This window comes from Ailuropoda melanoleuca, chromosome 1, assembly GCF_002007445.2.
Source record: "Ailuropoda melanoleuca isolate Jingjing chromosome 1, ASM200744v2, whole genome shotgun sequence".
Taxonomy (NCBI): domain Eukaryota; kingdom Metazoa; phylum Chordata; class Mammalia; order Carnivora; family Ursidae; genus Ailuropoda; species Ailuropoda melanoleuca.
In genome coordinates, this window is record NC_048218.1 from 111,252,118 (window position 1) to 111,266,572 (window position 14,455).

The 14,455-nt window shown below is 55.7% G+C and overlaps 1 protein-coding gene across 1 annotated transcript in view; it reads right to left on the reverse strand.

The window, feature by feature from the left end:
• PKD1L1 (polycystin 1 like 1, transient receptor potential channel interacting) overlaps positions 1-3,601 on the reverse strand; it is a 117,486-nt gene extending 113,885 nt beyond the window's left edge. Inside the window, exons 1-2 of the mRNA XM_034640150.1 lie at positions 3,515-3,601; positions 732-856 (exon numbers count right to left, since the gene is read on the reverse strand). Coding sequence (XP_034496041.1) covers positions 732-830 — 99 coding nt within the window. The 5' untranslated portion in view covers positions 831-856; positions 3,515-3,601. The remainder of the gene's footprint in view (positions 1-731; positions 857-3,514) is intronic.
• Positions 3,602-14,455: the final 10,854 nt, after the last annotated feature.

A 14,455-nucleotide genomic window follows, 5' to 3' on the forward strand; every position in this document is an offset into this window, starting at 1 on the left:
ATACTGGGGACCCCCATGAGGAGTACTGGGGACACCCACAGGAATACTGGGGGCCCCACAGGGAATATTGAGGGCTCCCATGGGAGTACTGGGGACCCCCAGGAGAAGGACTGGGGACCCCCCGGGGAATACTGGGGACCACCTCTGAGGAGCACTAGAGACACCCATGAGGAGTACCGGGGGCCCCTATGAAGAGTGCTGGGGACCCCCATGAGGAGGACTTGGGACTCCCCTGGGAATACTGGGGACCTCCACGAGGACTGGGGACCCCCATGGGGAATACTGGGGACCCCCTGTGAGGGGCACTGGGGCCCCCACGAGGAGCACTGGAAGCTGCAGTGCTTCCTGCAGGGGTGGGAGGTTCCGGGATCTTCTGCAGAATGGGTTCCTCCACGTCAGGACAAGAAATGCACCATCTGGGCTGACTGCACTGTCCGCTCGGAGTCAGAGCTCCTCCTTTGCAGAAGAGTGTCATGCACAGGCACCTTTGTTCTCTGGGCCACTGCGCACTGTTCACCCACTGCAGCTCGCTCAGACCCTGCCCTTCACTGCCCGGAGACCGCCCATCCCGCCCTCCACACCCCACCTCTGGCGGCCATCCCGATGGGCACGCACAGAGGCACCTGTTCCTACATCCAGCGAGTCCAGCCTTAGTAACGGGGCACTTGAGCCCTTTCCGGAAGCAAAGCCCGAGCTCCCCAGACACGGAGGCGGCTGGCTCTCAGGAATACCTTGTCCCACGACTCCAGCGGGGGTGGGCGCTCCAGTCCCGCGTCGTCTTCCACGCGCCTCAGCGCACCCGGAGGACGGCTCTCCTTCTCAGTGCTCATAGGAGGCGTGGGATTAGCGTGGGCCTCTAGGGAAAAAGGAAACTCCAGGTCTGAGGACTGCAATGTGCAGCCAGGAGAAGGCAGATTCTGGGTGCCGTGAGCAGAAGTCACACCGGGTTAAAGTCACCTGCCTTCCCACGGGTCACGGAGACAAGTGCCCGTGGGATCTGCCTCTGAGTGGGGGCCATGTCTGCGTCTGGTGCCTCTGCTCTTTCTAACTCACTAATAGTGTCTCAGAGGTAAGCCAATGCCAGGCCAGGTCGGGGAGCTCCCAGGCCAGAGCCCACGCTCACAACCCGACCCGGAGGGCCGTCCGTCTCTCCTCCAGGGCTCAAGGCTTCCGAATCAGGGAGATGGGCACAAAACAGGGGGAACCACAGTCTCAAAGACCGGGCAGGGTTGTACTGGGCAAACATGAAGACCAATAAGACACCCTAAAGTTTAAAAGCTAGGATGCACCCTGCCCGGCTCCCAGGTCCAGCCAGGCCAGCATTCACCTGCCTCGCCTGCCGGGAGCAGATGGAACAAGCATTAGAAAGAAGGCCACAGGCCTCAAATGGAACCATTCAGGCCAAGTCAGCAAAGCAGGGCTTCATACATCACCTAACCGCGCTTCCAGCCTCCCCCAGAAAAGCCGCCTTAACAGTCAGTCAGGAATTTTCGGTGAACATCAGTGATGTCATCTGCTTCGTGCTCCTCTCCACCCCCAACAGGAAGATGAGGTGATCCACCTAATGAGACCCCCCCCCCGCCCTTCCCTAAGAGAAGGTGACCTTGCCTGGGACAACCCTTGCTTGTCTTTTGCTAATAGTTTCCTTGTGCCACCCTCCTTCCTATGAAAATCTCCCATTGTGCACTATTCCTGAGAGTGTATCTCTACATGCCAGAAGGGACCCATTCAGAGTCACGAATTGCTTAACAAAGCCAATTAGATCTTCACACCTAACTCCGTGGAACTTCTATTTTAAGTCATCTCTACACCTAATGTGGGGCTCGAACTCCTGACCCCGAGATCAAGAGTCCTTCGCCCCACTGACCAGCCAGGAGCCCTGGAATTTTGATTTTTAACATAAGAATGGCACACGGGTTAAAACCACTGAAGCTGATGCTAGGTTCAAGGGTGTTCGTGATACCATTTTCTCTAGTCCTGCAGATATTTGAAAATGTCCACAATCAAAAGGTAAAGGAAATATTTCCACAGAGCCCTGGCCCATCGCAGAGCCTGGGACCCTTTACTTGGAGAGGCCTATCCCCCAGAGCAGGTCCCCAGAGCAGGGCTGGGAGGTCAGGTGGAAAGGAGGGGGTGCTCTGGATTGGTTTCCCTCTGGGCTCCTCCAACACCCAGCCCCTTGCTTCCACCAGCTGCATCATCGCTGGAGGCAGGAAGCCGAGCTGTGGGTGCTGGCACCTTGCCACCAGAGCCAGCTGTCCCCAGCGCCATCCCCAGAACCGCCCAGGCAGTAACACTGGCCTTCCACCTCCCCAACCTCCCAGGACGACATCCAGTCCAATTTAAATATTTTGAGTCAACACCACTATTTACTATCATGACTCCAGTGGATTCGTAACTCACGCTAATAAAAGGCGACCCAAATTAACCTACAGTCAAGTTCCTGAGGCTTCTTTAAAAATACGCTGTGAATGTACAGGCTGCCACTCACAGAGCCATACGCCAACCTCGGCTGGTATAAATCCCTGACTAACGTGTCCCCGAAAATGTTTGTGAATGAGCTAGGATAATAAAGTGACCTCTGTTTCTCCGAAACCAAGTGATTCCCAGAGTTACTGCAGTTGGGTTATCAGAAGGAAAACCTGGCCTCCTAACCCCAGAGGAAATGCCCCCGGACAGGGAAAATTATGTGAAAAATTTCTGAAAATACGTGGTCACAAAATTACATAAACATAAATACTGAGGAGAAATGGGCTAATGAGGGAAATCTACTCCCCGCAATCTTCACGTAAGAATCACAAGGGTTAGTTTCGCTTTGGGTTCCATCTGGATGTCAGAGCCCCGCTCCCGCCAACACACACACCATGTATGTCCACCTTGCTAATATTTTAAAGCTCCTCCCGTCTGCCGAGAGCACGGCCTGAGTGGAAAACTCAAATATTCCTTCGACCTAAAGTAACACTGGAAATTAAGTTTCAAGCAACCACTGAAGATTTTTAAAAGATTAATAACGGAAATACCGTTCTGCATTGGTGCAGGGAAACCCCTGCCCCATGACCATGAAGCACCCCCCCGGAACCTGGGCACCATCATGTGGCTCCATGGGGTCCCCCACAGACTCAGTGGTTCTCAAGGTGCAGCCCCTGGACTGGCAGCAGCCCCCCCCCGACCCTCTGAGGCAGAATTTCTGGGGCAGACCCCATAATCTGGTTTCAATGAGCTCCCCAGTGAGTCCGATGCCCTCTGGAGTTTGGAGATCCCAGGAGAGGTGGGTAAGGAAGGTTCTAGGTCCAGACAGGGGTTCCAAAGCCCGAAGTGTCACTGACCGGCAAGCTCGAGGCAAGCGGTCCGGTGTCTTTTATTCCCTACTTTCTCATCCGGGAAACGGGGCTAGGACAGCCCCTCCCTGGAGGTGCGGGTGGGGAGGGACTCAGGGCTGTGGGCTTCCTGGGGTCCCCACACAGGAAGCCCCAGCCAGGGGCTCTGGTGTTGGCTCCCCTTCCCAAGCCCTTACCTACTGGCACTCCACCGGAGGGATGAAGACCCCCGTGCTCCTTGGCTCTGGGAGACGCGGCGCTGCGGGAGGACTGGGGGCAGGCAGCCCAGACGCACCTAACAGGGTGGGAACAAATGAAGGGGTGCTATGTTAAGTACCACAGTTTCATTCACAGCCAGCCTGGGCCCCCTCTTCCAACCATATCGGTATTTTGTGCACAGATGACTGAAGCACGCAGCGAGCCGCACACTGATGGAAAGTTGTTTCTATGGTTTTTCAACCGTGTGTTCCAAGTGTGGGGTCTGTTCTCAAACCATGACTTCAAACATATTTCTTGTCTTACTATTCAAACCGCCTGCAGGGCCGCTGGGTGGCTCAGTCAGTTAAGAGTCTGCCTCCGGCTGAAGTCATGATCCCAGGGTCCTGGGATCGAGTCCGCATCAGGCTCCCTGCTCAGTGGGGAGTCTGCTTCTCCCTCTGGCCCTTCCCCCCCTCCCCGCTCCTCTCTCTCACGCTCTCTCGTAAAAATAAATAAAATCTTAAAAAACAAAAAATAAAATAAAACAGCCTCCCTCCCTTCTCCCTCCAGCTTCAGCACTGGGGGGCAGAGAGCAGAGCAGGTCAGGCCCTCACCCCCCTGCCACTGTATCTCTCTCCTGTCCCCAGGCCACCTTCCTTCACCTCAGCATGGACCTGACCGACCATGGAACAGAAGGGCCCAGACCAGCGGGGATGAGACTGTGCACCTCGTGACAGTCATGAAGCAATGCCCCAGCGCGTCCCTGCAGTGTAATCCCCACCGTGGACCAGGGAGGGACAGTGCAGGTACGTTTTACGGTGAGATCAGAGCAAGCATGGAAGACAGGCAGCTCCGCTCAGTGCCTTTACCTTTAAACGTGATGCCCCCAGAGCCAACAATTCACTGCACCCTCCCGTGTTCCCAGAGGGGACAGAGGGGATGCCTGCAGAGCTCAGGACGCAGCTTCAGCGGCCCTGCATACGGCGTGCATGCTCCTCTGGGCTCCCTGAGCCCACAGACCTCTGCTGGGAGGCCCAGCGGGGTGGGGGGCGGAGGGCACTGGCCCTTCCCCTATATGTTGTGGCCTCTTGGGGCCAGGGGCGCCCGCGTCTGTGTCCATGGGGCTGCCAGCCATCCAGAAAGATCCATGTGCAGTGAATCAAATAGCCCTAAACTGAGGTGTGGGGACTGGGGTCTTGACCAGACATGGGCTGCCATTTGGGGATGCCACCCAGGCCCGGCCCCCCACCCCAGAGCTACGTGTGTCTGCACTGCAGGTGTGAATCCCGTTCCCCAAGGCTGGGGCTCACCTCCCGGTGAGAACACGCGTGGACTTCACAGCGACCGGTTTCTGACCTCTCTGCACTCCTGAGAAGCTCGGAGGGTATATATTTTAATCTAAGCTAGGGTTTCTGTGAAGGGAAGACTGACAGCTTCTTGATGCAATGACCAGGCAGCTGCCGCCAGAGGGCAGACGAGGACCCTTTGTGGAGACCCGGGGGCAGGGGAGTGGGGGGCACGGGGGCACTGAGGAGTTCTGAGAACCAGGACATCCCGGGCTGAGGGCCTCTGTTCAGCTGCCCGGTGAGTCATCCCAAGGGTCTCCTTCCCACCCCTGACCACATCTGTCTCCCACAAGCTAGGAACCTGAGAAAAGGAAAAAACAGTATAGAGACCACTTGGAATGGCGCATATCCTACTGCAAAAGTGGAGGGATTTCTGCGAGGGCCAGGGGCAGATCAGACAGGGAAGGCCCCAGGGGACCTCTACCACTGCAGGCGCCTGCCCCCCACGCAGGAGCCGCTGCCAGGGCTGCACCCAGCCCACACCTGACACAGTCAGCCCCTCCGAAGGTGAGCGCTCACGGGGTGTGCAGAACGTGCACAGAAGGGATTGTGCCCTGAGAGCTCAAAAACCTTTTCTAATACAAAATGGGGGTGGGGGTGTTGAGAGGAAAATGTATATACAAGAGAGACTCTTCCTGGCCCTTGTGGGCTGGGCTCTGGCCACTTTCTCAGAGGATATGTGTGCGTGAACCTGCCCCTCGGTGGGACAGCGTTGCTCACACACCTGGGGACAGGCCTCTGGTGCGTCAGGGTGTGCAGATGGCGTGGGCCACCTCAGTATTTCCCAGCACCAAGAATGAGACCTTCCTCTCCAGAGCTGGGCGGGGCCGGCTAAGCCCAGGACCCCAACCCAGGACCCCAGGCTGAGTACACCACTGCCCGTCTTTCTTCTCCCCCCACCCCCAAGGGTGAGGGAGGGGGAGGCACAGGGCACTGCAGTGACTCAGCCCTGGGACCTTCTCCTCAGTGGCTAGGGACTCACGGAAGGTGCTGTGGGGGGCACTTCTGCTTATCAGCTCTATCAAGGAAAACCTACACATACCCAAAGCTGTGTCAACCCCCATGTGAACAGATGCATGCGGGGGGAGAGCAGGAACATCCGGCCGGGCCCTGGGGAGAAACTGCCCAGAAGTGCTATTTACATGCTTTGCCTTCTGTTCTTTTCCTGTGTTTGTTCCTTCGGGGGCCCCAGCTACAGGTCTGTGCTCTGGGAATGCTCCTTGCCAAGGTCCTGCAACAGGATCAACCCCACCACCACCTGTGTAAGAGTCACACATCATAGAATCCTTGGAAGCTGTGGACTTCTGGTGCCTCTGGTGGTTTCCAAGGCAGGGACTGTGCCTGTGAGCCCTGTGGCTGTGAGGGGACCTCAGGTCCTGCGCAGAACTCGGGACTGGGAGGGGTCAGAGATCACGCACACACACACACCACAGTTTCACACAAACACAGAACACATGCACACACACAGACACAATCGTAGACACACACACATGCATTCACACCCATGTGCACACTCACAAACATGCCAGCACATACCCACACACTTGCACATTCACACGGATACACACTCACACGCGAGCACATATGATGGATACACAGCATCTCTCTCTCTTTCACACACACACACACACACAGAGGCAAGAACACAAACACGTGAAGCCTAACTCCGTGGAATATTCCTTTTGAAAAAGTCCTGAATACACTCTTTAAAATACAGCTTCTCAAAGTTCCTGAGACCAGCACGCTCACCTCTCTGGGTCATCAGAAACGCCTGTCAGGAATTCCTGGACCCTTGGGACCAAGGTCCTTCCCAGTGTCACTGGGTCATGAGTCTGGTCACAGCAGTCAGTCGGCTGGCTTCCCCCTGCATCCCCTGGAAGACAGTGAGCAGGGGAATTTATATTATGCTCATACCTGGATACTCGTCCCACATGGGGAGCAGAAACCCTGCCGATAATATGCTCCCCATCCGAAAAGCTTGATTCCCTAATACTTTCATGGAAAGCTTCTCTTATTAAGTGCAGGGGTCTCTGTGTGACCGTCTAAAATGGGTCAGCACTCCAGGGTTAGAGGTATCTGGTGGAAGAGAGAGTCTGAGAAAACCCAGCACCACGTCAGGGAGAAGGACTGGCAGGGAACTCCACGCTGGCCTGTCCCTGCTCCCACCTGTACCCTGCCGCTGCCCCCTGTTCCTGGGGCTGGCCCCAGTCCTCCCAGGATAAAAGTCTCTCCTTTTTTGACTATTTGTCAGTTCCCTTAATTCTTTATGATGAGATTCTAACTGAATAGGGATTTTACAAAAGTTAGTTTTATTTCGTGTTTTACCTAGAAAACTAGACCACTTTTCTGTCTGCTCCAGGAGTGTTTATGGGTGTGCAAGCCCCTGGAGAAGACAGGGGTGCCGAATGGGGGCACGTTTTGTGGCAGAAGCTGGTTCCCACGTGGGGACGGTGGGAGGGTCCCAGGAGGAAGACCAAGGAGCCTGCAGGTTCCCCCAGGCAGATTTCTCCCCACAGGCAGAAATCCTGTGATTTCTAGAATGTTGCTGGGGCCCTACATATGGGCAGGTGAGTAAACAGGGCCCAGAGCCCCTAGTGACTTCAGGCCTGTGCTGTTGGCTTTGCACACTGGGGGCCCTGCCACCTGGCCTCCCCAGGGCACCTCCAGGCCCCTTTGGCTGTTCTCTACTGGGAAACCCGTATTTTCCAGCTTTACCACTAAAGGCTTTCAAATGAGCTGTGCACACAGGAAGGATCCACTGCAATCAAATACCCGCTGAGTCGACAAACAAAGCCCCTCTCCACAGCCCTGCAGCTGCCTCCCGACCGTTGTCACCTTCCTGTGGGATATGCTGGCCCACTTCCGAGCAACCACCCCCTGAGCTGGCATTAGCACCTGTGGTCGGCACAATGCGCTCCTGGGTGTCTCCCCCCGGGGTGGGGCCCAGGGTCCAGGGTTGAAGCTCCAGGCCATCGGGCTAACCCAATATGCAGTGACGCAGCAGAGAGAAGAAATGTCCCTGGGCCGTCCAACACACCAGCCGTGGCCACCCGGGGCTCCCTGAGTTTCATTAAAGTGAGATTTAGTGTCTCCATCACGTTGGCCGCGTTTCAGCGTGGGACACAGTACTTTCCGGGTGCTGGGAGCCACTGAGGCCGGTGAGGGGCTGCGGGCCAGGCCGGGCAGGGAACAGGAAGCGTGAAGACGTAGGGAAGCCACGGAGGTGAGGGCAGCCCGCTCTGCAGCAGACAGGACAATGTCCCAGGAGCCTTCAGGACAGATCCTCCAGATGGAATCAGTTAGTGGCTTTAAGGAACGGCTGTCGAAGCTCCTCACGAGGGGCCACCAAGACTCCACCAGGACGTCACCTATTGGTTCTGGAGGCTTCCCCCCACAACTTCCCTGCACCAGGACTGAACCCCTGGGAGAACCTTCCGGAAGGCAAAGCACCCAATACAGCCATCCAACCCTCTGTGGTTTTTGCTAAATTTCGATAAACAAAAGCCACCTATTTGCATTTTTTTAACCACAAATGCCATATTTGGGATTTAATGCCCAGTGCACAAGGGCAGCACGTTCCACACACCGTCCAGCGGCGCGTCCATAAAATACACGGTGCCAACCAGCTCTGGAGTGCTGCTCCCCACGGATAATGGCCTTTCGGGGCTCTCAGCGCACATCCGGCTTCTGCTGTGACCAGAGGACTCCGTTCCCTCCCCCTCTGGATGGAGCTTAGCTGGGCATGCACCTGGCACCTTACTCCTACCCTCCTGTGCGTTCTGCTCCCGGAGGCCCCCCCACCACGGGCATGCACACATTCATTGTCCTTATTTGTCCCAAGCCTCCCCCTTCAGCACACAGGGCATCAGAGTGGGGGGTGAATTCGGTAATTACGTTGCAGCAAAGGTGAGAGGAGCTGCTGAGATGTTGGTAGATGTGAACTTACCTTCCTTTGAGCTGACCCCAGGAAGGGGCTGCAGCAAAGAGAGCAGGGGCAGGACTCGCAGGAGCACCCTCCAGCCCGACCAACTGCAGACCGATCCCATGGGGCCTCCCACTTGCACCCCAAACCGTGGCAGGCACCCAGGACGGGCCTGCAGTGGCTGGACAGCTCTCCCCTGTCCCAGCCCCAAAGGGCCTGGCCCTTAGCATCCCGCCCATTGGCCAACCAGCCGATCAGGAGCATGCTGGGTGGGGGAGCTGGGGTCTCACCCACCCATTCCCCCGCCTCCCAGCTCTGCACCCCGCCTCCTCCTCCACCCACCAAGGCCCAGGGGCAGCCACCCCTCAGGCAAGCCTTCCTACCTGGTATGAATGTGCAAGGGAAAGTGTAGGTCCCGCCAGGGAGGCGCCTGTATAAAGTGGGTGAGGGTGACAGTGTGGGGGCGCCCTGCACTCCCAGGGGAGGCCAGCATGGGACATTCACTGGCAAAGCCCTTTTCCAGGTGAAACATCGGCTACCCCTGCCACTACAAGGGCGACTGTCCTACACACTCAAACACTTGCTGAGGCGGTACCCGGCACCTGTCCCTCTAGAATCTTCTCCTCTCCCCACTGGGTTCAAAAGAAAATTAAATATCCATAAATCAGTACTTAAACACCCTCATAAGCGATCAATCCCAAACACCTGGGGCGCTCTGGCCACTCGAGGGGCAGGGCTGCCATCCGGACAGCCTGATCTGTTTCGTAATTTTTTCCCTCCCCCCACTTCTTTCCTCTCCCTGCTTCCACCTCCCTCCTCCCCCTCTCCCTTTCCTACCCCCTCCCTCTCTCTTCCTCCTCCCCCTCTCTACCTCCTCCTCCCTCCCTTTCTCTTCCTCTCCCCACCCTCTCTTCCTCTCCCCTCCCTCCCTCCTTCTCTTCCTCTCCCCTCCCCCCTCCCCCTCTCCCCCCTCCCCCTCCCCTCCCCTTCCTTCTCCTCTCCCCTCCCTCCCTCCTCCTCCCTCTTCTTCCCACTCCCTCCTTCTACCTCATCTCTCCCTCCTTTTTTCTACTACCCCCTCCCCCTCCCCCTCTATTACCTCCTCCTCCCTTCCTCCTTCTCTCCTCACTTCCTCCTCTCCACCCTCCCTCCCTTCTCTCCCCACCCCCCTTTCCTTCTCCCTCTCAGCAAAATCACAGGGAACAATCCCACTGACGGGACACAGATCATCACAAAAGTCATCATTCAGCACTGAAGACTTCAGTGACCACTTTGATTTTTCTCTTACAAAATACATTATGAGCAGGAAAATAACATAACCACTTCTGCATTCATCTTGTTGCAAGGCAGGAATTAAGCATAACTCAGACTGGAGGGATTTCTTAGGGTCCACAGTACACATTGTTACATGTGAGCAGAGTAGGACCGCTGGTGGTACCCCAGCCCTGTGTGGCCCAGCCCACTGGTCTCACTTTCTTTCCTTTGACCTTCTATCTGGAGTAGCTTCCCCCTGAAATCTACACCAATCAAAAGTATTGTTACAGATAACTATATAAAATAGAAACAAGATCATCTCTGGAAGCCTTTGCTATATCCGACCACCCAGGTCACGTGACGTAAGTCGAACACCGAGTGTGCTCCTGGAGGTGTGTTCAGGACACCCTCACCCCTCGTCCCTGGTCCCTCTGGGCAGGGGCCCCTCTAAGCTTCTAGAAGTCGCTGCATGGCTGAGTGGTAGGCGCCACTGCCTCCCCAGGTTACTCCAGAGGTGTCCACTGTGAAGGGAACTCCCCTACGTCCCTAGGAGCAGATGAGCCGCCAAACCCCCAAAACCATCCTGAGCACGACCCTCTTCATGTGACAGCCTGCCCACTCCAGGCATTGGTGGAGCCCCTACCCAGGGGCTCCTCGGCCAGGAGGTGAAGGTGAGTGCTGGGGCGGGGGGAGGCATGGCCGCCCACTTCCTCATCCCTGGTTTGCCCCCAGTGAGAGGAAGAAGACAAAGGGACAAAAGCAGGAGGGGAAGCCCTAGCCCCAGTCCCACTGCCACTCTCCCTGCTCCTCCTGCGCCCTGCGGGTGGGGGGATCCTACCTGGGGTTCCCCTGAGGAGGACGGAGGGGTTCCGGTCACCCTCTGCTGGGAGCACAGCGCCGTGGTCAGGGTGTGCTGGGAAGCCTGACCAGACCCTCCTGGGCGCCACTGGGGAGGGCCACAAGGACCAGGCCGGGTTCTGGTTTCTAACCTGCTCCAGGACTCAGAAAGTGTCTGAGGGCTGCGTGTCCTTTACCCCTACAGAGGCGGCCTCTCTGAGGCGCTAAGCCCGCTAAGCCCGGACAGGGGATGCAGAGCCCACCCCACCCCCAGTCTCCCTGAGTGTCTGATGGAAGAGGTGGCCCGTTCCTGTCCTGCCAGGGGTCTTTCATCTGGTCGTCGTGGATGTGTGAAGCCTCCGCCCCCACCCCCCTATAGCCTGGGCCCCAGTGGCTGTCACGCTCTCCTCACCCGACTCTTTGGCTCCTTTGCAGGCCGGCTACACCTGGGTTTGGCTCCTTTGCAGGCCGGGAAGCAATCCGTTCTGCAAGGCGCTGTTGCCTCATTGATGCACGACTCAGCGCTGTGACCCTCCTGTGATTTCAACACGACACTTAAGAGTGTACTTTTCTACTCAGGAAAGGACACGTGTGAAGATGAAGAGTCTAAAGCCCAGTGGTGAGGAGACTGTCTTTGCCAGTGGTTACTGCCTGCCTTCGGATAATAAGTCCCTTAAACAAGAATTTATTTTTTTGTTACAAAACCAATTATAAGAGTTGAAGAAAATACTTAGGTTTACAAAGACTGAAATGAAACATTCACAAATAACCAGGTTTAAGTGCTGGCATGTATTTTTCCAAACTTTTCGTATCTCTCTCTCACACTCACACACACACGCACACGCACGCACAAACACACACGGGTATGTGATTATTCTCAGAACCGGAATCTGACCGTACACATCCGTAACGCTAGGTCATGAACATTAAGCCACATCAGTACGCTGTTCTTGCAACGCTCCTCTTAGAGCAGGAAATACTCTCACTCCACAGATTATTTAACAAACCCCCTAGGAATTCACAGTTAGGGTACTTCAGGATTATTTAGTCCTAGAATACAGAACACCTTTGATTATAAACTCTGCAGAAATTCCTATAATCAGAAATAATGGGTCAAAGGGCACACAAGCCTTTTTAAGGCATTCCACACACAGTCATGACCCAACCGGACCCCACAGTGTCTCCCTTATCTCGTCGGGACGGAGACTTCCCACCTCCTGGCTCAAGGACGACACTGAGAAGCTGAAACACCCACAGGCGCTAGGGCTTTCCTGCAGACCCCCCACTGGAATCCACAGTCAAGGGCACGACTGCAGCTCTTCAAAACGCAGCTCCCTCCGCCCACTGGGCAAATCCACCAAGAACAGGAATGCGCCTCATCGCCTTCTCCGCCTGGACAGAGCCACGCTTCCAGCCCAGGAAAATGCAGAGGCCACGTGCCAGGGTGGCCGGAGTGGGTCCTTCGCCAGGCCCAGGGGGACCCACAAGGAGGGTAATGAGGCACCGGGCGTTGGTCTTGAGGTGCTGGGTCAGGGATTCTTAAACACCTCTGAGCCTGGGCACTGGGGACAGCCCCACACGACCGCAGCTAGCAGAGCTGGCTTTGTCTCCAAAGTGCAGGAGGCAGGCGAGAGACCTCAGTACTGGGAGATGTTAGTCTTGAAATATGTTACCTGTCCAAGTTCTACTTGTGTCCCTAAACTGAGCTAACAAACCTCACCGTGGCACGCTGCTCAGGAAAGCCGCACGGTGGTTTCCCTAAGCCCGAGGCGGGGCGGGGAGCGGGGGACCATCCTCGGTCAAGGCTCCGAGGGGCTGAGGCCCAGGCCAGCACGCAGCAGGGCATGCTGCCGAGAAGCAGACACAGATCCCCACGTCCTGACCCCCAAGGGCGGCCTGCTTTGCTGTGCGCCCACAGAGACTCGGGCCATCCCTAAAACCATCACAATCAGGTGCTGCTTAAACAAACACTATATAAATCAATCAGAGGGAAATTCCACGTTTTAGGACATTTTAAAAACTGCTTTACTACAGCCGAGTTACAGTGAAGAGACTTCCCAGACTCACGAACTGATGGGCGGACGCAGAGTCTGAAAGGTAGGACTCGTTATTCCAGCCAAGCAGCGGGGCCTGGAGGAGAGGGTTACTGACCGCAGTCAGATGCCTGGATCCTCGTCCCAACCCTGCTGCCGGCTGTGTGGCCCCTGAGCAGGCCACAAAATCCCCTCTGCCAAATAAAGAATCCATGTTGCAAAATCTCAAGTGTCTGCGCAGCTCTGACGTGGACAGGCCCTGCCCGCGACACCAGACGCCCAAGGACAGGATGCCGATCACGCACGCTGCACGCTGGGCTGGAGAACCAAGGTGCACCGCACCAGACAGGTGAAGAAACATGCTGTCTTACCACTGACTTACACTAAAACCAGTCTTTTATTTCATCATACATTAAACATCATTTACATAATCAGAAGGAACGAATTTCCCGGATTGGTAACTGACTACGACATTTTCTTTAACCCCCCCAAAAATAAGTTTTATAAAGTATTTTCAGACATTGCTTCACTGAACATCACGATTTCTAAGTTTTACCACCACAGCCAAAGAGAGGAGAGGCTTGAAAATTAAAATATGTTGGGCTTTAAAGAGTTACTTGAATGGGGCCGCTGTGGGGCTCAGTCGGTTAAGCAACTGCCTTTGGCTCAGGTCATGATCTCAGGGTCCTGGGATCGAGTCCCACATCGGGCTCCCTGCTCTAAGGGGAGCCTGCTTCTCCCTCTGCCTGCCACTCTCCCTGCCCATGCTCTCTCACTCTCTCTCTGTCAAATGAATGAACTTTTAAAAATCTTTAAAAAAATAAAAATACAAACAAATATAGTTACTCGAACAAATATTACAACCCATGTGAACTCTCACTGATAAGCATCCAAAGAGGCACTCAAATATCCTGGTTTTTACTACATACTCAGAAAAGGCCATAAAGGAATTTCCCACTTGTGCAGATTTCCCCCTTCTTCCTACCCTGGGACACTGCCTCACTGCTCGGCTGTCATGGGAGTTAAGACACTGTTCACGACGTCCCGTCCACAGGGCAGAGGAGACTCCCCCACCACGTGATGTGATGGGACAGGCCCCGGGCATGAGAAAGCGGACCCAGCCGGGCCTGGGCCGCCTCTCCCATGCAGACAGACAGACGTGGTCTCAGCCCTCAACACAGGCTCCCAGAGCTCTTCGTTGCCTAAATACACATATGCTTTCTAGAATGACCGAGCACTGCACATGGAAGACAGGATGGTGAGGACCATAACCGGATACCCACATAGGCCTCAGGAGCCCTGGCAGACCAGCAGTGGAGCCCGGGGACACTAGCCTTCACGGGCACACACCCCAGGCTCCAAGAGCTGCAGCCGGACACCCCCTGATACCCCCCTGCTGCTCTGTGTGACCAAGTTATCAGGCTCCGAGGAGCAGAGCTAGAGTTGGGCAGTGCTGGGAGCCTCGACCTACCTGAAGCCTGGATAAATACATGCTTTTGTTCCCATTTTCTGTGTCTTAACAACAAAACAGACACAAAAACAAAGAAG